The sequence below is a fragment of the Aotus nancymaae genome, unplaced genomic scaffold (assembly GCF_030222135.1).
Source record: "Aotus nancymaae isolate 86718 unplaced genomic scaffold, 86718_ANA_hifiasm-v0.15.2.pri h1tg000028l, whole genome shotgun sequence".
Taxonomy (NCBI): Eukaryota; Metazoa; Chordata; class Mammalia; order Primates; family Aotidae; genus Aotus; species Aotus nancymaae.
The window spans coordinates 5935447-5958081 of record NW_026988441.1 but is presented as its reverse complement, the minus strand read 5'-3'; the positions used below and the strand labels follow the sequence as shown (position 1 = coordinate 5958081).

General features: G+C 57.5%; 3 protein-coding genes across 4 annotated transcripts; 1 reads left to right on the top strand and 2 right to left on the bottom strand.

Annotated features, from left to right (window-relative positions):
- Positions 1-2851: 2851 nt before the first annotated feature.
- On the bottom strand, positions 2852-3870 carry PTH2 (parathyroid hormone 2). Its single transcript, XM_012460721.2, has 2 exons — positions 3644-3870; positions 2852-3075 (listed from the first exon to the last, which is right to left on the bottom strand). Exons 1-2 carry the CDS (start codon positions 3766-3768, stop codon positions 2901-2903), a joined length of 300 nt encoding a protein of 99 aa, XP_012316144.2. The 5' UTR covers positions 3769-3870; the 3' UTR covers positions 2852-2900.
- A 2643-nt stretch (positions 3871-6513) lies between these two features.
- On the top strand, positions 6514-8745 carry GFY (golgi associated olfactory signaling regulator). Of its 2 annotated transcripts, XM_012460593.2 has the most exons (3): positions 6514-7675; positions 7936-8109; positions 8546-8745. In XM_012460593.2, the coding sequence occupies exons 1-3, from the start codon at positions 6514-6516 to the stop codon at positions 8743-8745; spliced, it is 1536 nt and encodes a 511-aa protein (XP_012316016.2). The 2 variants fall into 2 exon arrangements, 1 of the variants encoding a protein (XP_012316016.2); XR_001108702.3 differs by lacking the exons at positions 6514-7675; positions 7936-8109 and adding an exon at positions 8119-8208 and having other exon boundaries at positions 8546-8631.
- Positions 8746-9517: 772 nt separating this feature from the next.
- On the bottom strand, positions 9518-22613 carry SLC17A7 (solute carrier family 17 member 7). Its single transcript, XM_064381054.1, has 12 exons — positions 22393-22613; positions 17883-18135; positions 15921-16039; positions 15517-15631; positions 15352-15439; positions 14354-14440; positions 14118-14260; positions 13056-13205; positions 12752-12884; positions 11450-11560; positions 11126-11253; positions 9518-10927 (listed from the first exon to the last, which is right to left on the bottom strand). The coding sequence occupies exons 1-12, from the start codon at positions 22452-22454 to the stop codon at positions 10634-10636; spliced, it is 1683 nt and encodes a 560-aa protein (XP_064237124.1). The 5' UTR covers positions 22455-22613; the 3' UTR covers positions 9518-10633.
- Positions 22614-22635: the final 22 nt, after the last annotated feature.

Below are 22635 nucleotides of genomic sequence, written 5' to 3'. Positions count from 1 at the left end.
AACCCGGGAGGCAGAGGTTGCAGTGAGCCAAGATTGCACTCGAGGTTGGGCAACAAAAGGGAAATTTCATCTCAAAAGAAGGAGGCCGGGCGCGGTGGCTCACGCCTGTAATCCCAGCACTTTGGGAGGCCGAGGCGGTGGATCACAAGGTCAAGAGATCGAGACCATCCTGGTCAACATAGTGAAACCCCGTCTCTACTAAAAATACAAAAATTAGCTGGGCATGGTGGCACACGCCTGTAGTCCCAGCTACTCGGGAGGCTGAGGCAGGAGAATTGCTTGAACCGGGAGGCGGAGGTTGCGGTGAAATCTCACCATTGCACTCCAGCCTGGGCAACAAGGATGAAACTCCAATCTCAAAAAAAAAAAAAAAAAGGAAAGATGGGTAAGGTTTTCGTTTCAGTCAGCAGGGGCCCAGGGAGGGTGTCATAGGTGGAAAAGAGACCAGTGTGTGTGGAAAGCCACGGCCAGCATCCTGTTGCTGGTTTAAAAACAAGATTTGGAGCCGGTGAAGAATTGGAGCTACAGAGTGGTGGGAAATAAGAGAGGCAGGCAAGAGCCCATGAAGGGGTTTGAACACCGGCTTGAACTTTATTCCCCAGTGCCCATGAAAGGGCTGTGAGCAGGGGAAGGCAGAGCTCTGGGTGCGAAGAAGAGCATTCAGGGCCTGTAGAGGAGATGAATGAAGGGAATGAAAATGGAGCCCAGCAGGTGGGGAGGAGTCTGGGGCTGTGGTCCAGGTGGGAGAGAACGAGGACGCCTGAGGCAGGGCATTCGGGTGGAGAGGAGGTAAGAGCAGAGGCAGGACTGGGCGGGATTGACCTGGCTGCAGACTGATTAGCTGTAAAGGATGGTGAAAGCGGCAGGGCAAGGACAGCCCCTGGGACCTGGCCCAGTGACTAGTAGACAGTGGAACCCTTCCCAAGATAGGAAACCCAAGAAAGGAGTGGGTTCAGTGAAAGACTCGGTTCATTTAGAGTCTGGAGTCCTGAGCCCTGAGCTCCCAGGCTGGAGAAGGGGTCTGGGTGTTGTCACCTGTGGGCGGTGGCAGAAGGTGTGGGGACTGCTGAATCTGCGGACGGACAAGGTTCCAGATACCATTTTAGGCAAAAACTTCAAGTGTTCGGAAAGGGATGGGGAGAAAATAGAGTATGGGAAGAGACCAGGCCAGTACCCAGCTCCCAGGCCTTCGGGGAAACAGGAGGAGGCTCTTCATAGGGTTTTTGTGAGGTTAAAAAAGCTAATACAAATACAGGACTTAGAAGAGTGCCTGGTATATAGCAACTGCTCATTAACGTTTTAATTCCATTTATCCATGAGAGTGCCGGAAAAGTCTAGACTTTTGAAATTGCACATATCTGGGTTCCATTTATCCTTTGTCTCTCGGTAGCTCTAACAACTTAGGAAAATTCCTCCTGACTCTCGGTCTTTTTTGTAAAATTAGGCCAACTCCAGAGGGTTTTGAGGAATGCAGTTTTTCATTTGTTATTCGGTATCCGAAGGACAAAGGAAACAGTCCCGCCCCCACAGCCCAAGGACCAATTAGGGCTCGGTCCGCCTCCCGAAAATGCAAATTTTGGGAGACCTTGCCAAGCACACGCGGCGGCCCAGCTTCCAGCGCAGCAGATGGCCCCCAAGCTCCACCCTCTTTAGACCAATCAGAGCGCGGTCCGCACGAGCGGCGCCCCAGGCGCAGTGATCTAGCCCTCTGCGGACCACCGGGTTGCCGTGGTTACCATTGAGGGGCGGAGCTGAAGGGCAGGCTGAACCTCCGGGGAGAGATGCAGATTTTTGAGTGGCTGTTTTCTCGCTTCACCTGCAGCCCAGGTATCTTCCCGCCCTTTCTCTGTCCTTTTTAGAGCCTCACATATGCTCCTCTCTCCTCTCCTCCTGCCCCAGCCTGGCGCCCCAGTGGTCTCCCGAGAAAGACGCCTGAAGTCAGAAAACCCTGAGAAAATTTCTAGAGGCTGCTGGGAGAGGAGGAAACCCTTTTCAAATAAAAGCGTTTCGCCATGTGACGGGCGCTGTTCTCATTAAGTATATTTTATGGGATCCTCGTAACAGATGAAGAGCAGGAGGCACAAGAGACTGACGTCAAGAAGACGTTCTCAATACGAGGCCGCAGCTAGATTTGGAGGACCCTGGGTTTGGATGTGAGGGCTGCCTCACACCAGAGCCCCGCAATCTTTTTTCCACTGTGCCTGGGGAGAAGTGTGGAAGTGATGGGAGGGAGGAACCGCGCAATTCAAAGATGAGAGCTGGTGGAGAGACAGAAACCCAATGGAGGGAAAAAAACAAAAAACAAAAAAGGAAGATATGAAGGAGTCGGGCAGAGGAAAAATGAAAAAAGAAAGTAATGGAGAAGGGACGGAAGAGTTTCAGAGGCAGAAGAGAATAGAGAGAGGAGGCAGAAGACTAGGAAGCCAAGAGGGTGATAGGGGAGCTTCCTACAAGGACTCAAAGAGACAAGGACACAAAACCAGAGAGGAAAGAGACCCAGATAAGCGGGCAGAGACAGAGGGGGACAGAGACCTTGGAGATTACAGAGAACCAGAGAAAAGGGGGCAGAGATGGGGATAGGGAGGGACCGGGGCCCAGAGTGAAAGGAGACAACAGAGCTGGGGGCGGGGGGCTGTAGGGAAGCAAATATCCAGAAATAGGAAAGAAGCCAGCTGCCTGGACAGAGAAAGACCGAGGCAGAGAAACTGAATTGAGGAAAGATAAAAAGTGAGGACTGAAGGGAGAGATGCCAGAGTGGCTGACAGAGTCCTGTCTCTTTTCTATCCCCCTCTTTCCCGCCCCGCCCCCCCCAACCCAACACACATGCAGGTCGCACAGGAACGAGTCGCAGTCCGGAGCGCACGGCAGGGTCTTTATTAAGGTGGGGACGGGCGGCGCGCTCAAGGCGCGTCCAGCACCAGCAGCTTGTGCATGTACGAGTTCAGCCAGTGGCGGCGCTCGAGGGCGGCCAGCAACCGCGCGCGCTCCCGGAAGGCCGCGTCGTCCGCCAGCGCCAAGCTCCTCCGCGGCCGGGGGGTGGCGGGATCCACCCAGGCCCGTCGTGGGGTGCGGAGGCTGTGGAGAGACGCGACGACCGCGCGTCCAGACCCGCGCTCGCCGCCGCCTGTCCTCCCCGCGGTCTAACTCGGAGCCCTGGTACTGCCCCGTCCGTGGAGTGGCTCGGTCTGGCTCCCCCTGTCTCTCTCGTTCTCTGTGTGGGTCTCTGTCCTTCTACTCACCGGGTTCGAAACTCCCTGGTTACTGAGAGCCAGACTCATGCACCTGTCCGCCCCCAGCGCTCCGCGCATGGCCAGGAGCGCACCAAGAACCCAATAAAGGTTGCTCAAAGGATGAATCCCTTTCTGCATCTACTCCTTTCGAGCCTCTCCACGCCTTTCTCAGAATCTGTCTTTCTGTGTCTCTTTCTCTTGCTGATTCTCTGTCCATTTCCCGCACCATTACCACCACCAAACCCCTCTCCGGTGTTCCCCCACTCCTAGTCTCTTTTTCTCGCTGGGTCTTGGTCGCCCTCGCTTTGGGTTTCTGTCCCCCTTTCTGGGTCTTCCTCCGCCTTTCTCTTTGGTTCTCTTCCCACTTGTCCAAGTCCCCACCCTTCCCTGGGAGTCCTGGGCCTGGCACCTACCTGAGGACCCCGGCGGGGGGCAGGGCGACTCCCGAGACAGTGCGGACGCCCCAGGGCACCAGCAGCAGCAGGAGCAGCAGCAGCCGCCGAACCCGAGGGCTCTTGGACACCTGGCGGGCCTCCATCACCTGTGGAGAACCAGAAAGGGGCTCAGTGGGGCGGCATCCCGGCCCAGAACCCCGGGCCCCACCATGCACCCACCCTCAGCTTCCCGCACGGACCCCTACCGCGCAGTGGGCTCGGGCAGCGGCGCTGGCAGCCCCCTTATATCGCCTCCGCAGCCCCCGCGCCGAGCAGTGACGCAGGCTGGGGGGCCGGGGGCGCGGGGTCACCCATCCCCAGGCTCATTAGGAGCCGCCAGCGGTAATGAGGAGCCGGGGGTGGGGGACCTGCTGCTGCCTTGGCCGCCACCAACTAATTGGGACCAGAAGCTGGACCTGAGACGAGGGAGGGGGAGAGACAGACAGACAGAGAGGTGGACACAGGGGGTGTGTCAGAGGGATAAAAATAGAGACTGGCGGAAGGACCGTCAGAGAAACAGAGACACAAAGAGAAGGACAAAGACAGAGTGGCCAAGGAGGAAATAGAGAGTAAGGAAGGGAATGACACAAAAAGAAATAAAAAGGAAGAAAGCAAGAACAGAGAGGGCAGGAAACGGAAACGAACAGTCAGATGGAGATGGAGGAATGAAAGAAAAGGCTCTCAGAAAGACAGATGGAAATGGAAGGACATCCTAGGCTGGACAGAGCTGCCCACAGATTAATCCAGCAGGGAGAGAACCAGAAAGATTGAGGGCGAGACAGGGAGGGGAAAAAGGCAAGAGATGGCAAAGGGTATGTGTGGCAGGGGTGCAAGAACAGGAAAAGTGACAGGCAAACATCAGAAAAGGCCCAGAGAGAGCGTGAAGAGGGGAAGAGACGGGGCTCCCGAGCTGCCCTAAGGATGCGTCTAAGCCCTTATCTGGGAGGAGTTTGGGTGCTGTAAAGATTAAAGCCCAGTCCTCCTCACACTGACTCTTAAGAGGGGCCTCAGTCAGGCACGGTGGCTCACGCCTGTAATCCCAGCACTTTTGGAAGACCGAGGTGGGCAGATGACTTGAGGTCAGGAGTTCGAGACCAGCCTGGCCAACATGGCGAAACCCCATCTCTACAAAAATACAAAAATTATGCTAGATGTAGTGGTGGGCACCTGTAATTCCAGCTACTTGGGAGTTTGAGGCATTAGAATCACTTGAACCTAGGAGGCAGAAGTTGCAGTGAGCTGAGATCACACCACTACACTCCGGCCTGGGCGACAGAACAAGACTCCGTCTCAAAAAAGAAAAAAAAGAGGGGCCTCTATACACAGTGAGGAGGCGATGGGCAAAACTTGGAAGTCCTGCAGAGCAGCAGCTATTTGGGATGTGGGAACTTGGGCTCTTAATTTCCTAGAAGGGTGGTGGCAGATGCTTGGACTCCTGAGTCTAAGTGTGGATAGGACAGGGACCTAGAGTCCCAGGTTCTGGGGGAGAAGAAAGCTGGGGACTTGGATTCCTGGATCTGAGGAAGGAAGGAGCTAGAGGCCTGGACTTCTGGGTCTGGGAGGAGGGAGCTGGGGATGAAACTTAGGGGACTTGAAATAGGAGGGTACCAGGGAACGAGACCACTGGGTTTCCAGGTAGGATAGGGTAGAGGGCCGGGACCACTGGTTTCGAAAACATAGTTTGACAGGGCCACATCTCCACTACAGCATCCCAGTTTCTAACTCCCTTCCCCACCCCAGAGACAATGTCCTTTACTTCTGTCTCTTTAAGAGTCTAAGTCTGTTGCTAGACTCCCAGGATCCCCTGGGAGGGAGTCAGGTGCATCACCTGTGTGCCCCTGAGAGCCTGCCTCCCACCGCCTCGCCCAGAGCCATTTTGCAACATTCACCGTTCTCTGCATCCAGCTCTGATCATCTGCTGTTTCCTTGGACACCAGAGCAGGTAAGAGACCCCAGGACCTCAAGTAAGCCTGTCCCATCAAGGTGTCTGCCGCCTCCACCTCCACCTGACCACAGACCTAGGCATCTCTGCCCAGGCTAGCCCCGGAGACGCTGAAATCCTAGCTCCATCCTCAACAACAGACTTGAGAGTCCTGCCCCACGGCTCTCTTCTTCAACTCTGCAGAGCCCAGACCCACAGACCCTATTTCTAAAGGACTCGGAGCTCCCAATTCCTTTCTAACTCAGGAACCAAGAGTCCAAGGCCTCTTATCTCCTTTCACCCCTGTAATCCAGCCCCCAAACCTTGCTCCCTCAAAATTCTAGGCATCTGAACTTCCAGCCTTCTCCTCCCTAAAGAACCAGGAGCCAGGAACCTCAGCCCCCTCACCCTGCGAGACCCAGGAGTCTGAACCCCCAGCAACTTTCTTGCCCAGAGACCAAACGTCTCCCTCCTCCCTCAAATCCATGAGTCCAGTGCCCATCCGTTAGGAGCCTCAGGTAGTGTAAACAACTGTTGAGTCAAGGTGTCCCGGGGGCCCTCAAGAAGATGATCCCATGTCCCCTCCAAGGCCTGTCACCCTCCAAAGTCGAAGTCGAGGAGACCTGGAGGCCTGGAGAGGAGTCGTTCTAGGACCCCTCGGTGAAACAAATAAGGAAATTAACTACGACTCCCAAGAAGCCCCAAGCCTCAGTCTCCCTTGGCTACCGCGGCCACCGCCCCACAGCCTCCAGGGACTTGCGATTAGGTTCCTCTCACATCCCTGGCGCCCAGCTGGGCCCCGGACCGACGCGGTCCACCTGCGGGGCTTGGGGCGTGGCCTCTGGGAGTGGGCGGGGCTCCGGGAGCCTTCGGCCTTAACCCCTTCCTTCCCACTTCCCCTCCGCAGCTATAGGTATCTCCCAGAACTATGGAATCATTCAGCCGGATCCTCTTCCTCATCTTCCTCCTCGCCGGACTAAGGTCCAAGGCTGCTCCCTCAGCCCCTCCTCCTTTGGGCTCTGGGTTTCCGGACGTGGCCCACCCCTCTGAGACCTTCCCTCGTGCTTCTGAAAATTCCACACGAGATTACCTTAATCCAGAATTCCCTGGGACTGCTTACCCTGAGCCTTCCAAACCACCTTATACAATTTCCCTTGAAACCTCCCCATTTGACTTCACCGAGACCCCCAGCCCTGACCTCCAAGAAACCCCACACCCAGAGTCTCCTGAGAAGCCCAAAGCTGACTCTCTTGCAACCTCAATAACAGAATCCCTGGACATCCCAAAAACTAACCTCTCCAAAATGACACACCCAGAGTCTTCTGAGACCCCTACACGCGACCCGACTGAAATTCCACACTCAGGATCCCTTGAGACCCCCAAACCTAACTCCTCCAAAACTTCAGGCCCAGAATTTCCCGAGACCCCAAACACTGACCTTATGCAAACGATATACCAAGAATCCCCAGGGAGTCCCCAACTTAACGCCACTGAAAGCTCACATGTAGATATCCCTAAGACCTCAAACACTGATCCTACCAAGACCCCTGACCCCAAATCCCCAGAAACCCATGACCTCAACTCCACTGAGACCCCAAACTCTGAATTTCTCCAGGCCCTCCATCCTGACCCTTCTAAAACCCTCCAACCAGAATCCCATGTAACACACAATCCCAGCCCCACTGAAATTTCCCAAAGAGAATTCCCCACAACCTACTATCAATATGCAACAGATGTCCTCAGGACTTCCGACCCTCAAATCTCCACTAGTCTTTACCCAGAAACACCTGCACCTTTCAAGGATGAAGCCACTGCCCTAAATGAGCTGTCCCTGAATCCCAAACCAGAAACCGCTGCAGCTATCCAGCCTGACCCCTGGAAACTGCCCACTTCAGATTCTCCGAAGGCCCCCCAGAACTCTGGCCCTAAGGAGTCCAGCGCTCCTCCTCCCTCAGCCCGGATTGCAGGTCCTCCTGCTCTTCCGGGGCCCCCAAATCAGTTGGCCCCTGCTACTCTGCGGGCACCCCAGAGGCACAGCCGAGGTGAGGGAGTCAACACGATCATCGTGGTGGAGCGAGTGAAGGAGACCGGTGAGGGACGGGAGAACTCCTGAGTCTGAAGGAGGAGGGGCCCTGGGCCTGGACTCCTGTGTCCGAAGGAGGAGGGGGCCAGGGGCCTGGACTCCTGGGTCCGAGGGAGGAGGGGCCGGGGGCCTGGACTCCTGGGTCTGAGGGAGGAAGGTTTGGGAACAGGGATTCCTGGGTCTGAGGGAGGAGGAGCTAGAAGCCTGGACCCCTAGGTCTAAAAGAGGAGGGGGTTAGGAGCTTAGATTGCTGGTTTCCCCCTTCAGGCGTGGCTCTGGTGGGGGGACCACGTGGCGCAGCAGGCGGGGCCCTCTGCCTGTTCTTCGCGGGGACCGCGCTGCTGATCGGCATCTTTGTGCTGCTCTGGTGTCTCTACCGCCGGGCAGCTCGACACCGGCCCTTCGCACACCACCGGCTTCCGGACGACGGAGATGAACCGGGTGAGCGCCCCGTCCCTGGAATGCCTGCACTTTTCCAAAACCCGGTCTCTTCCGGCACGTTAGGGCGCCCAGCCAAAAGGCACAGATCCTCCACCCAAGGTCAGTGAAAACCCCGACTTCTCCATGGCCAGCCACGTCCAGCCCTCTAACTGCAATTTCACACACATGTCCAGTACCCTCCTCCAATGCTGTTGGAGACGGCTTCAGGCCCACGGTCCCCGCAAGCCCCGCCCCTGCCCCTCCAGGTGCGCGGCCCGGAGACCCTGCCCTGCAGCTCGGACGCCTCGCCTCGTGGTTTCTGTAGCGACCTCCACCCTTTTGATTGAAAACTCAGTTCAAATGCAGAATCGGAATCCTCTCTCCGGCCTCCCTATTGGTCAGCCGCACAAAAGGGGACAGGCCCCCTGGAGATGACCCCACCCCTTTACTCCCACAGTTCTGCATTTGGTCGCCCCGAAAGACCCCTACGACCTCTACTTTTATGAGCCGGATGCCTGGGTCCCTTCCCACATTGCCACCAAGCAGCCCCCACCCACACCTCCACTTCCACCCAAGCTGCCCCCGCCGCCCCGCGGGGGCCGCCCGCAGCGTCTGGAGGCCCTATCCCCGGCCACGCTCCCCAACAACTTCGTGTGAGCCCCACCGAGTCCTGCCGGCCTGCACATCCCCACAGTGAGGAAAAACCCTACGCTCCTGGCGTGCCTAGCTATAGTGTAGTCCTCCCGGATAGAGGGTCTAAGATACAAAGATGCTTGCGTTGTGATCAGAGAACAAGATCTGAGACCGAATAAATATCATATTCCCATAGCTAGACCCCTCTGCTGGGCTGAGCCCTGGGGCTTGAGGTGGCTGGAGTCTGAGAATACTGAAACTTAGGGATGAGGGGCTGGAACCTGGACTCCTGGGTCTGAGGGAGGAGGGGCTGGGAGCCTGGACTCCTGGGTCTGAGGGAGGAGGGGCTGGGGGCCTGGACTCCCGAGTCTGAGGGAGGAGGGGCTGGGGGCCTAGACTCCCGGGTCTGAGGGAGGAGGGGCTGGGGGCCGGGACTCCCGGGTCTGAGGGAGGAGGGGCTGGGGTTCTGGATTCCCGGGTCTGAGGGAGGAGGGGCTGGGGGTCTGGACTTCTGGGTCTGAGGGAGGAGGGGCTGAAGACCTGGACTCCTGGGTCTGAGGGAGGAGGGGCTGGGGGCCTGGACTCTTGGGTCTTGGGGAGGAGGGGCTGGAGGCCTGGACTCCTGGGTCTGAAGAAGGAGGGGATGGAGTCTGAACCCCGAATCTAAGGGAGGAGAGACTGGGGTCTGAACCCCTGGAACTGAAGGAGCAGGAGCTGGAGGCCTGAACTCCTCAGTCTGAGGGAGGACAGCCGGTACCAGGATGCCTGTGACTCCCCACAGCCAAGAACACCTGAGTCTATACACCAAAGCTTTTATTGGGAGTGGGGCAGGGCAGGATTTACAGTCACAGGACAGAGACACAAAGACACAACCCTGCACCGGGAAAAACGCCCCTCTCCCCTGCCCCGTTCCCTTTCATGGGATTCTGTGACTTCTACATATGTTCCCCAAATTCTAAGCTGAAAGAGGGGTGTCTGAGAGGGGAAGGATCCCAGATTTTGAGTCATTAAGCCCCTGAGGGACACAACAAATGGCCACTGAGAAACTGAGGGTAGTTTGAAACCACCCAGGAGAATAAAGTGCGAGGAATCGGGGGAGGGTCGTCATGAAACCACCGTGGGGACGTTCAATGGTGGTGGCTTCAAACCATTGCGTTCATGGCCGTGAGCAGCCACTATTTAGACCTGAAAACCACGTCAGAAAAAGTGCATGGGGGTGGAGAGAGGCATATTGTTAAAATTGCCATTTTGGTTGTTTTCCCAGACGTTATGCTAAGCTAGGGAGAAGAGGGTCTTGGGAAATTTGGTGCTTTCGCAGAATCTGCTGGTAGGGAGAAGTGGGAGAGGAAGGGGGGACTTGAAACCGCCATTTTCCCTCAGAAACGCTGGTGAGAATCAATCCCTGGAATGGCGGGGATGAGTGATTGGTTAAACCAACCAGGAAGATGCAGAACAGAGTTGGGAGAGATTTGAAACTTCTAGAGGAGAACCTGGAATTTTTCTGAAAGGAGAGGGGAGCTGAGTGATCTCAAGGGTTAGTCTGAGAGCCCCTGAAGATAAAGGAAAGGCAGGGAGGGGGTGTGTGCCTCAAAACCACAAGAGAGAGTAAGAGGTTGAACTGTCCGTTCAAATAAAGCCCTGAAAGGAGAGATTTGAAACCACTGAGGCAGAACGGGTGGAGAGGGAACCTTTAGGGGAATTTGGGTATCCTTGAAACTGTCAGTCTTCAGCTTCACTACCCCTGAGAGGCAATCGGGAAGGAAAGAGGATTTGACAGCACTAGGAACAAGGGATAGTGCTTCTGAGGCCTGAGGCAGGACAGAGAGGAGCGGGGTTCCTTGACACTGTCACTCAGGCCAGAGATGAGTGGAGTGGAGGTCCTGGAAACTGCCATTCAGTGGGAGGCACACGGTCAGTAGTCCCGGACGGGGGGCGGGGGCCTGGGGGGCTGAAATGTGCTGTGTGTGGCCCCATAGGACGGAGGTGGTGCCGGGGGTGCCCCGGGGGGCTCAGCCTCATCCTCCATGTCGCTGTCGTCACTGCCAGCCAGCTGGTCATGGCCAACGAAGCCACACTTCTCCTCGCTCAACTCCTCGGGCTCTGCCCACGGCTGCTTCTCTCCAGAAGCAAAGACCCCGTAGAAAATGACCCCTCCGTAGTGCACCAGGGAGGCAATCAGGAACACGTACTGCCACTCCTCCCGAGTCTGCAGGGGACAACAGGGCTGAGGTCAAATGGGAGGACGGAGAAACAGAGGTGCAGAGGGGCAAGCCCAGAGGAAGGGAGGCAGAGACCCAGAGAGGCTGCAAGGGCAGGGATGGCACCCCAGGGGGCGCCACCACGTGGTCAGGAAGCTACCAAGCACACACTTGGAGGGCAAGTGAGTCAGGACTGCAGCACCGACCTTGTGCTTAGTCATGGCGCCCACGATGATGGGGCACACCATGCCCGACAACGTGCCCACGCCGTTGGAGATACCCATGAGGATGCTGGCGTAGCGCGGGGCAATGTCCAGGTGGTTCACATTGAACCCTGGCGAGGAGACAAGTCGGAAGGCGTCGCACTGGAATCTCGCTCGAGTGATTCCCACTGGGGAGTCCTCGGCCCTCTCCCGCTCCCCGCCACTCATGTTCCACCTTTTGCAAGGCTGAGAGGCCCCGTTCCTGAGCCAGGAAGTTCCCTACAAGGCTGACCAGAGTCCCCCAAGCTGCGGATCCGCCGTTCTCACCAGAGATGGCGAAGCCACTGAAGCCCACGGCCAGGACCAGGAAGGAGATGGCCACGCCCTTGGAGTGCGAGTAGCCGACCACCAGCAGCAGCGTGGCTTCCATGCCGAAGCCTGCGGGAGGCCGCGTCTCCTGAGTGTCGGCCAGAGCGGGGCGCAGGCTGCCCCACACCGCCCGTCCAGACCTGCTCCAGCCCCAGTCCGCCTGCATCTGCCCCAGTCTGGCCCCCTCCACGCCGGGTCCAGGCCCCCTTGCGCCCTCCACCCCACCCGCACCGGCCCTAACCAGGCCGCTACTTCTCCCAGGCCCAACCTCGACCACACCCACCAGCTCCAGCGCCCCCCCATAGCTCCACCCCCTGAGTAGGCCACGCCCCGAACGCGCAGGCTCCCTGCTGTGTGCCTTCACACCTTCCCCTCAGTCCCCACTCATGAGGTTTTTTGTTTGTTTTTGTTTTGAGACGGAATTTCACTTTGTCACGCAGGCAGGAGTGCAGTGGCGCTGTCTAGGCTCACTGAAACCTACGCCTCCCGGGGTTGAAGCGATTCTCCTCCCTCGGTCTCCCGCCCAGCCCAAGTAGCTGGGATGACAGGCATGTGCCACCATGCCAGGCTAATTTTTGTATTTTTAGTAGAGACGGGATTTTGCCATGTTGGCCAGGCTGGTCTTGAAACCCTGACCTCAAGTGATCTGCCCGCCTTGGCTCCCAAAGTCCTGGGATTACAGGCGTGAGCCACCGCGCCCGGCCTGTAATTTTAATTTTTATAGAAACAAAGTCTCTGTCGCCCAGGCTGGAGTGCTATGACGCCATCATAGCTCACTGCAGCCTCAAACTTTTGGGCCCAAGCGATCCTCCTTTCTCAGCCTCCCAAGTAGATGGGACCACAGGCTCGCGCCACCACGCATAGCAAATCCCACTCATTAGACAGAGGCCCCCTGTACCCTGTCTTTCCAGGTGCCCCACTCATAGCCCCTCTTCATCACCTAGTTCATGTCCTACCACACCCAACTTCGTGCAGGCCTTGTCCTCCCAGGCCCAACTTGGTCTCGCCTCTGCTCCACCCAGGAAGTCTCGCCCACCCTGCCCTTCCACGGGGTGGCCCCTTGGACTGCCGTGTGACGATCCCTTTCACCCAGGCCTGCCCCGCCCCGGCTGCGCCCTGTTGGCCAAGGCCCTTAGCTTAGAAAGAGACACTTGGGGCAGGCTTGACGGTTTCCGCCTGTAACCACGCCCCATCACCGCCCAATCCCGCTCTGCTCCTCCCAGGCTGTCCTAGAGCCGACCCAGGCCCCGCCCCACTCACCCCCGCAGTTCATCAACTTGCGCACGTTGGTGGTGGACATGATGCGGCGGCTCCGCAGGAAGTCCGCTATCTGGCCGCCGATGGGCACGATGATGGTCATGACCAGGTGGGGCAGCGCGGACACCAGGCCTACCTGCGGGAACAGGAGTACAGGGGAGACAGGGGCTCCGGGCGGCCGGCTGGGCGTCTCTGCTCGGTTGGTGCACCACCGGCTCCTCTCTGCCTAGGGCTCCCGGCCAGTTCCCTCCCGCCGACCCACCCCTCCGTTCCCCCCATCCCCCCGCCCTCTCCTCGTGGGCTCTACCTTGCTGATCTCGAAGCCGAACACTTCTTCGAAGTAGGCGGGCTGGGAGATAAGCAGCAGGTAGAACGTCCAGCTGCGGCAGAAGTTGGCCACGATGATGGCGTAGACTGGCATGGACGTGAAGAAGCGCCTCCAGGGAGTGCTAAACTTCTGTGGGGGCGAGGGGAGGGCCACTAAGACGGGAAGCAGGGCTAGGGGGTTCTCCGCGTCGCTTCAGAGACCCCATTATATACTGCAGAGACCAGGAGATCCCGGCCCACTGAAGCTTCTATGGATCCAAGGGCGCCGGTCACACCATGTTGCCGTGGGGACCCAGGGATCCCAGCCTCAAGGTGATATTTCAGGGATGAAGGGGTCCTGGGCCTATGGTAGCCCCTCAGGTCCGCAGGTGTCTGGGCCCCTCAGGGACCTACAAATGTGGGACCAAGAGGGAGTCTCTATTCTTGTATTTTTAGTAGAGATGGGGTTTCACCATGTTGGCCAGGAGGATCTTGATCTCTTGACCTTGTGATCCGCCCACCTCTCCCTCCCAAAGTGCTGGGATTACAGGCATGAGTCACCGCACGCGGCCTCTTTTTTAATTTTAATTTTTACTTTTTGTATTTTACGTAGAGACGGGATCTCTCCGTGCTGCCCAGGCTGGTCTGGAACTCCTGGGCTCAAGCAATCCTGCAGCTTCCACTCCCCCAAGTGTTGGGATTGCAGGCAGAAGCCACTGAGCCTGCCCTAGGAGTCTCTTTTTATGCAAAAATGCCCCCCAAATCCAGCCTCAATACAAGGTCCAAGCAAAACCCCCCATTCTAATCCCTTCTCTGCTGGTTTTAACCAGGCCCCATCGGTGGTTTTAATCCTGCTCAACCCCCGGCCTAACTCCGCCCCCAGCACCTGCATATCCCGTCCTCTGCGGGTTGCAACTCGCCTCCTAGGTTCTAGCCCCTCTCTTTGCGTTCGTTCCAATTCAGTCTCCTCTAAAGTCTTCAGGAGCCCTTCCTGATCTACATGTTGTGCAGGTTCGAGGCCTGCTAACTCTCCCCGCCCCTTCCCCAAAGACTTGGCCCAGACCGTGAGGGGGTTCATGAGTTTCGCGCTCTCTCCAATGGCGTCCTCGATGTACTTGCGCTCCTCCTCCGAGATGCTGGGGTGCAGCGCGGGGGACTCGTACGAGACGAGCAGCCAGAACAGGTACCAGAAGATCCCGAAGCTGCCTGTGGGGGGGTCGGGAGGGGGATAGGAGCAGGGTGAGGACCGGCGCTTCTCTGCCCCAGCGCCACCGGGAACCAGACATCCGGGTCCCTCACCATAGACATAGAAAACGGAGCTCCATCCTGAGTACTGCACCAGTACCCCGGCGAGGGGCATCGCGACCACCGCCCCAGCGTAGGAACCTAAGCGGGAGGATGCGGGGTAGAGAACAGGCCCATCTTCCCTCAGATCCAGGAGTACGGACCCCCACCACCCCCACTTTCAAGACATGTAATTAAAGGCCACAGCCCCTCCTCCCTCAGACCCGGGAAACCAGGCCCAGCCCCTCCTACCTCAGACCCAGAAGTCCAGGCCTCCAGTTCCTCCTCCCTCAGGCCGGCGAGTCCAGGCCCCAACCCCTCCTCTCTCAGACCCGGGAGTCCAGGTCCAGAGTCCCCTCCTCCCTCAGACCCAGGAGTCCAGGCCCCAGCACCTCCTCCCTCAGGCCCAGGAGTCCAGGCCTCCAGTCCCTCCCTCACACCCAGGAGTCTAGGCCCAGAGTCTCCTCCTCTCTGAGACCCAGGAGTCTAGGCCCAGAGTCTCCTCCTCCCTCAGACCCAGGAGTCCAGGCCCAGTCCCTCCTCCCTCAGACCCAGGAGTCCAGGCCCCCAGCCCCTCCTCCCTAAGACCCAGGAGTCCAGGCCTCCAGTCCCTCTCTCACACCCAGGAGTCTAGGCCCAGAGTCTCCTCCTCCCTCAGACCCAGGAGTCTAGGCCCAGAGTCTCCTCCTCCCTCAGGCCCAGGAGTCCAGGCCCAGTCCCTCCTCCCTCAGACCCAGGAGTCCAGGCCCAGAGTCTCCTCCTTCAGACCCAGGAGTTCAGCCTCCCAGGCTCCTCCTCCCTCAGACCCAGGAGTCCAGGCCCAGAGTCTCCTCCTTCAGACCCAGGAGTTCAGCCTCCCAGGCTCCTCCTCCCTCAGACCCAGGAGTCCAGGCCCAGCCCCTCCTCCCTCAGACCCAGGAGTCCAGGCCCAGCCCCTCCTCCCTCAGACCCAGGAGTCCAGACCCAGCCCCTCCTCCCTCAGATGCAGGAGTCAGGATCCCCCTTCCTCTCACCGCAAAAGGCTGTCGTCGCCAGGCGACTCCTTTCTAAGGGTGGGGCCCATTTGCTCCAGATCCCATGGCAGGCAGGGTATGTGACCCCCTAAAAGGAGAAAACCAAGGTGACTGAGAAGAGGCGGGGTCCGAGCGAGGGCAGGGTCGCATCAGGCAGGGATTTACCTCTACCAACCCCTGCAGGATCCTCACGAAGATGACACAGCCGTAGTGGACGCGGGCAGCCGAGGGGATCAGCATGTTTAGAGTGGACGTTGCCACAATAGCAAAGCCGAAAACCCTGATGGGAACGGTCAGAGAAAAGGGTCCACCCTATCCCGCCATGCCTAGGATTCTGCCCTTCCCGCCCAGGGCAAGCGAGACCCAGTGTTCCCCAGGACCCCAGGTCCTCCCGCCTCTCTGACTTCCACCTTCTTTAATCCCGAGCCCCACCTTTCTGTAAGACCCACCCCCAAACCCAGGTTCCTCCCAGTTCCCAGAGCCAGCCTCCAAATTCAAGACCACGCACGCCCTCTAACTCCACCCACACAACTATAGTTACCGCCCACTTTGAGACCCCACCACTGTACCTGTTGGCTGCAAATTTTTGGCAGATAAATCCTCCCGGAATTTGAGTGACAATGTAGCCCCAGAAAAAGGAGCCGTGTATGAGGCCGACGGTCTCTGGATCCCAGCTGAACTGGGCTTTCTGCGGGGCAATATGTACATTAAATCAGGCGCCCGACCCCGACTCTGCCGCTCCACCAATCAGCACCCATAGACTTAGCGCCTCGACCAATCGGCAACAAGGAACCACTCCCGCCTCCAAACACCTGCCAATCAGAGCTCACACTATCTTTCGGTCAATTAAGATCTACGAACTCTGCTCTTCCACGTTGCTAGGGCCTATTCCGCCTTAATAACGAGGTCCCTCACCACCTAGAAGCCTTACTTTGCTTGCTTCCTTGCCTCCGTGAAAGTCTAGGGGCCTATGTATGATCATGACTCCACTTCTTTTTTTTTGAGACGGAGTCTTGCTCTATCGCCCAAGCTGGAGTAGTGCAGTGGCGCGATCTCGGCTCACTGCAACCTCCGACTCCCTGGTTCAAGCGATTCTCCTGCCTCAGCCTCCCAAGTAGCTGGGATTACAAGCATCCACCGCCACGACCAGCTAATTTTTGTGTTTTTAGTAGAGACCAGGTTTCACCATGTTGGCCAGGATAATCTCGATCTCCTGACTTTGTGATCTGCCCGCCTTGGCTCCCAAAATGCTAGGATTGCAGGTGTGAGCCACCGCGTCCAGCCAACTCTCTCCACTTCTATCCAATTTATGAGCTGTTTGCAGAGTGACAGTCACAGGGTCCAGGCAGGACAGGAAGCAGCCAAAGGGGCAGGCCAGATTGGAAGGGAGCAAGGGGAGGAGTTTCAGGTAGAACAAAAGCACAAATTAGGACTTTTTTCTGATGCAGGGACAGGCCTGTGCTGAAATTAAAATAAGAGAAAGGACAGGGCGCGGTGGCTCGTGCCTGTACTCCCAGGACAGGGAGGCCAAGGCAGGAGGAACTCTTGAGCCCAGGAGTTCAAGACCAGCCTGGGCAACATAATGAGATTTGTCTCTACAAAGATAAAAATAAGGCTGGGCGCGGTGGCTCACGCCTGTAATCCCAGCACTTTGGGAGGCTGAGGCAGGCAGATCACCTGAGGTCGAGAGTTTGAGAGCAGCCTGACCAACTTGGAGAAACCCTGTCTCTACTAAAAATACAAAATTAGCTGGGCATGGTGGCGCATGCCTGTAATCCCAGCTACTCGGGAGGCTGAGGCAGGAGGATCGCTTGAACCCGGGAGGTGGAGGTTGCTGTGAGCAGAGATCGCACTATTGCACTCCAGCCTGGGCAACAAGAGTAAAACTCCGTCTCAAAAAAAAAAAAAAAAAAAAAAAAGGTTAGCTGGGTAGGGTGCTCAGAAGGCTGAGGCAGAAGAATCACTTAAGCCCAGGAGTTCAAGGCTGCAGTGATTTTGCCACTGCACTGTAGCTTGGGCGACAGAATGACGGTGCCACTGCACCGCAGCCTGGGAGACACTGTGGGTTTTTAGGTAAGGGACAGAACACATGGAGCTCCGGGACGTAGGCGGTGGCAAGGCTTCAAAAGAGCCAGGATCAAATTCAGGGAGGAACCTGAGATGGGACTGGTATTAAATAAATGCGACCTGGGGACATGAGCTTGGGGTACGGGCATGATCAAATTTGCTAGTAGGCCCAAAATGGAGCAGGGGCAACCCACAGGGAATCTGATGCTGAGGCGGAGTCTACCTTTTTCAATCAAGCCCTTGGAAATAAGGGCGAGGCTTCATTTACATCAGGGAGGGGCTTAGGAAACAGAGGCCCCTAAGGAGAGGTCCGAACTAAGGGGCGCACGGATTGGGCGGGGCTACTCCGGAGGCGTTTCGGAAGGGGCGTGACCTGGGCGTGTGTGGGCAAATGTGACGTCATGGGGCGTGGGCGGAGCTCGAGGGCGGGGCAGGGCTCTTCGAGGGATCAGGCCTTGAGCTACCTGCACCACCACGTGGCCCCCACGGTGGGTCGTGCTGTTATTGACCATGGAGACAATGGCCACGCCCAGGTTGCAGCGGATGCCAAAGCTGATGCAGAAGCCCAGACCACTCATGATGGCGATAATGTAGCGGCGAGGAAGGCCGAAGCAGGTGCAGTCCACCACCGGCGGGTCCCGGGTCTGCGTGGTCACCGGGCGCCCATCCGCACTCAGCTCCAGCGTCTCCGCGCCTTCCTGCCGCTTCTCCAGAAGGCTGCGGGGCAGCAAGAGCCAGAGACTCGGAAGTCCAGGCCCCCAGCCCCCTCCGACCCAAGACACAGGATTCAGGACAAAATCTGCTTTTCAAGACCCAGAATTCAAGACCTCCTCCTTTACAAGAGTCCAGGTCCCTGGCTTCCTTCGCCCCCCAGTATCCAGAAATCCTCCGTCTCCCTCAGACCGGGAATTCAGGCCCCAGCCCCCTCATTCTTCACACTGAGGGCCTTCCCTCCCCCTCTCCCCAGCTCTGTCAAATCCCTCAACTCAGGAGATTTAGACCCCAGACAACCTTTTGGGATTCAAGAGCCTGTGCCCCCACTCCGAGGCCCACTCCAGCCACCTCTCCCGGATAAGAGTCTATTCGAGGAAGCAAAAGGTGCTAAGGAGATGCTTCAGCAAAGGTGTCAAAAGAACAGATGCTTCTCAGCCACTTCTACTAGGGGGTGGGGAGATGTCCAGGACCCTGGGAATCCAGCAGCCCGTCCCGGGCATCCCTAGGGAACCTTGAGTCCAGGCTGTCAGTCTAGGGGGTAGGGAGGGGGAGTGGCGGGTGGTGTCCTGGCAGGGGACAGATGGCCCTGGTAGGGGGATTGGCTCATTCCCCAGCGTGACTCTCGCCCCCGCCCGTTCTGGATCCAGAATCGAGTCTGTGATGACGGAGAGGGTATTTGGAGGACTGCCTCAAACCCAGGGAGAGGATGCAGAGAGAGGTGCCTTCAGACAGGTGGAGAAATACCCAAAAAGAGGGTGACTAGAGATGGGGGGAGTTGCACAGAGGCCCGGGGTGGGGGTCACAGATAGAACAAGGGAGAGAGAAGCAGAGAAAAGGGGACAGAGATCCAGAGACAGAGAGGGCGACAGAGACTCAGAGACAGAGAGGGGGACAGAGACCCAGAGACAGAGAGGGGGTCACAGAGACCCAGAGACAGAGAGGGGGACAGAGACCCAGAGACAGAGAGGGGGTCACAGAGACCCAGAGATGGAGGGGGACAGAGACAGAGAGTGACAGAAACGCACAGAGAGGGAGACAGAGACCCAGAAATAGGGGGACAGAGACCTACAGAGGGAAGAGATGGAAACCTAGAGAGGGAGGCAGACAGAGCCCCAAAGACAGGTGGGGACAGAAACCCAGGAGATAGGACATAGATGCAGAAAAAAAAGAACAGAGATCTCTAATGTGAGAGAAAGATGGAGAGCCTGGGAAACAGAGGCTAGAGAGGCTGGAGACGTGATCTGTGAGGTGCGGCCCCTCTCTGAGGTGGGTAGGCAGCCAGAGGATCGGGCTGGATCCCAGGAAGGGGCTGGAACAGATGGAGGCGAGGGAGACTGGGACGGGGGAGGAAGGAACAGCCAGACGGTCCAGGGGGAGGGAGGTGGAAGAGCTGCGAGAACACAGCAACCCCTCCCCATCCTATAACTTAAGGAGGTGGGGAGGGGTGGTTAAGAAACAGGGGTGGGTGAGAGAAGCCGGGGAGTGGACAGAACCCAGGAGGAGAGGGAATGAGACCCTAAGAGGAAGAAGACAGAGGGCCAGAGACAGCGGGGATTGAACCCACTAGGATGAATAGTACCGGATGGCAGGGACTCCCCCCACCCATGAGAACACATCAGCCAATGAGATTAGACTTTGACCCAGGTTGACATCAGATGCTATTTGACCCCGAAATTCAAGATGTGATTGCAGCCCCTGAAATTTGAGATTCCTTGTTAATATTAGGAGATGTCGGATCTCTAATCAAGCCTTTCTAAACGGGGTGGGGGGGTGTCTCAGTATCCCACATCCATAAAATGGGGGCAAGGGCAAACATGCAAGAGAATAAAGAGGGAACTTCGAGGTGATTTCGATCATTTTAGAGCAAGACGACCAAGGACGCAAAGATGAAGGCCACCCCGATGCTTTGCAGAGGACAAGGACGAAGAGGGGAGACCCCAGATGGAAATCCCTCTCCCCCGCCCCCCAGGATGCCCCAAATTCAGGGCTGAGGACCTGGGGATGAGAAAAAGCAACACTTAGAAGGCCATGATGCAAAAGTGAGATGTCTCAGCTTCTCTCTCTGTCTCTGTGTCTCTCTGTCTCTGTCTCTCTCTGTGTCTCTCTGTCTCTCTCTCCTTCTCTCAGGATCTCTGTCCACTCCCCCACATCTTTGTCTCCTGATGTCCCTCTGCTCTCTCTTCTCTTCCCATTGTACAATTAAGTAAACTGAGGCTCGGGGAGCAGAAGTGGCACTCCAAGGTCACAGTCAAGAACAGCGATGGGACCTGATCCCTTGCGGGCCCTCAGCATCCCCCTGCCCAAGACCTGCCCCTCAGAAAGGAGGCACCTTGGGTTCTCATCTCTCCGGCATCCCCTTCCCCCATGTCCTTGTCCCAAGTCGCCCTGTATGTCGGGGAGCTCCCTCCACCAGCTGTAGCATCAGTCACATCAAGGAAGATCTCTGTCCCAGGCTTGGGAGGGAGACTGACCTGGGTTCAAATCATGGGACTCGAACTTATCCACTGATCCCCCCAACCCCAGAATGGAGCCTCAGTTTCTCCATCTTTGTCTGGAGGATTCAATGGGATCAACATGTTGTATCCAATATAGAGTATTCTCCTCTCCCTCCAACCATCAGCGTGAACCCCAGGCTTTGGATGCAAATACTCTTCTCTGCGCAAACTCCCTGCTGATGGTCCTGGCCAGACCTAGGGGATCTCTGGGGACCCAGGAGGTAACTCAGAGAGGTGAGAGTCAGGAGAGATGGACTTCGAGAAACCCAAGCACAGACGAGAAACTGAGAGGCAGAGACTGGCGGTGGCGGGGGGTGGGGGGCGATGGCTAAGGAACACATCCCTCCCACTGCCACCCCCAGCCCCTCCACCAGCACGTCTCTTTCTCCCTCTCTCATTCTCCTGACTTCACACTGAGGTATTTTGAGAGACTCGTGAAAGGAGGCGAGAAAAAGGGTGGGGAGGGGCTGGAAAATTGGAAAGAGAGGGGTGAGGTTATCTCAGCTTCCCCTCCACCGCCAAACCCCGTCACTGCGCCATCCTCCTGCTCCCCCCGCTTTCCGTCCAGCCTTATTCTTGTCTCTCATGTTACTAGAGGGTGGGGTAACTTTGGAGCTAAGAGGTGATCTGCAGCAGTAAGACTGATGTTAGACTTAGCAAAGGACCGCCATGGCCTAGTGAGGTGGACTGAAGCTCAACGAAAACAGAGTCAGGGCCTGTGGGCCAAGGGGACAGGCCTTGAGGGCATGGCGGCAGGGGCATGGTGCTGATGAGGCCATCTCCTTCGTGCACTGTGGCCAGATATATTTTTAGGCTTTTCCGCAGCTGAGTAATTTCTCTGACTTGGAGCCAAAGCTGGGGTTGGGGGTGAGAGCCCGTAGGGAGGTGTCCAGATTACCCTGGGGACACCTGGGTCACTGGGGTTATCACCCTGGCTGGGAGGGAGTCCCTCTCAGCTCCAGCCTATATCCTTTGGGAAGGTTGTCCTACACCCCAGAAGCCAACATTTTCGGCCTCCAACTCCTTTCTTTCCCAGGGACCCAGGGTGCTCTGACTTCTTCCACCCAGCTTAACCCCTCAAGGACAACGGGCTATGAGCCCCAATCCGCTTTAGCTGCAGATTAAACTCCGTGCCAGGAAGAAACGGAAAAAGACACAGAGACGGAGAGACCCGTGGTGGGAGAATTAAAACCCAGAGACAGGGACAGAGATCCAGAGAAGGGGGGAAGCAGAGATCCAGGAGGGAGGAGAGACCCAGAGAGAGGAGGACAGAGACTCCAAGTCAGGGGTGGAGAGAGATCCATTGAGAGCAATAGCCAGAAAACCAGAGAGAGGGGGACAGAGACGCAAAGAAGCCGAGGCAGAGATCTAGGGAGAAGGAGGGACCCCGAGAGAAGGGAGCAGAAATCTGGAAAAAGAGAGATGGAGACCCAGAGAGAAAGGGGGCAGAGACACCCAGAAAGTGACGGGGACAGAGACCCAGAAATGGTGGAGGAGGGAGCCAGAGACCCGGGAGAAAGGGATTTACAGCACCAGAGAAAGAGTGGAGCCGGATTGGGTGGGGTGCAGGAAAATGAACAGGATAATGGACAAGACTCGACCAGGGCGAACGGCGCCGTCGGAGCCCAAGGGAGAAAACTGGACAGATGGGTGGACCCCCATGCTGGGGTATCGCCCTCCATCTGTCAGTCTTCGCCCAGGTGGGAATTAGCATCCTCCTCGGATCCTCCCACTCTTCTCCTCCCGGGACCCCCGCCAGGCTCACCGGTGCAGCTTCCCGAGGGCACGACCCGCTAGCTTCCGAAACTCCTCCTGGCGGAACTCCATGGTGGCAGCTCCTGCAGCCGGTCACCCCGCCGGTCACCCTGCCGGTCCCCCCCACCGATCCCCCCGCCCGCGGGCCCGGGCGGCCGCGTCCGGGTTCCCGGGGTCCGCCCCGGCCCGGCCGGCCCCGCAGCTCCGCTCGGGGGGAAGGAGGCTGCGAGTGCAGGCGGCCCGGGGGCTGTCA

Excerpts from the sequence above, each read along its gene's own strand:
- PTH2 (XM_012460721.2), bottom strand. The coding sequence starts at position 3,768 with ATGGAGGCCCGCCAGGTGTCCAAGAGCCCTCGGGTTCGGCGGCTGCTG. Across the intron at positions 3,076-3,643 it reads CCCCCCGCCGGGGTCCTCAG|CCTCCGCACCCCACGACGGG; the intron begins GTAGGTGCCAGG and ends GTCTCTCCACAG.
- GFY (XM_012460593.2), top strand. The coding sequence starts at position 6,514 with ATGGAATCATTCAGCCGGATCCTCTTCCTCATCTTCCTCCTCGCCGGA. Across the intron at positions 7,676-7,935 it reads GGAGCGAGTGAAGGAGACCG|GCGTGGCTCTGGTGGGGGGA; the intron begins GTGAGGGACGGG and ends TTCCCCCTTCAG. Across the intron at positions 8,110-8,545 it reads GGACGACGGAGATGAACCGG|TTCTGCATTTGGTCGCCCCG; the intron begins GTGAGCGCCCCG and ends TTACTCCCACAG.
- SLC17A7 (XM_064381054.1), bottom strand. The coding sequence starts at position 22,454 with ATGGAGTTCCGCCAGGAGGAGTTTCGGAAGCTAGCGGGTCGTGCCCTC. Across the intron at positions 16,040-17,882 it reads GGGGCCACGTGGTGGTGCAG|AAAGCCCAGTTCAGCTGGGA; the intron begins GTAGCTCAAGGC and ends ATTGCCCCGCAG. Across the intron at positions 14,441-15,351 it reads GGCGACGACAGCCTTTTGCG|GTTCCTACGCTGGGGCGGTG; the intron begins GTGAGAGGAAGG and ends CCTCCCGCTTAG.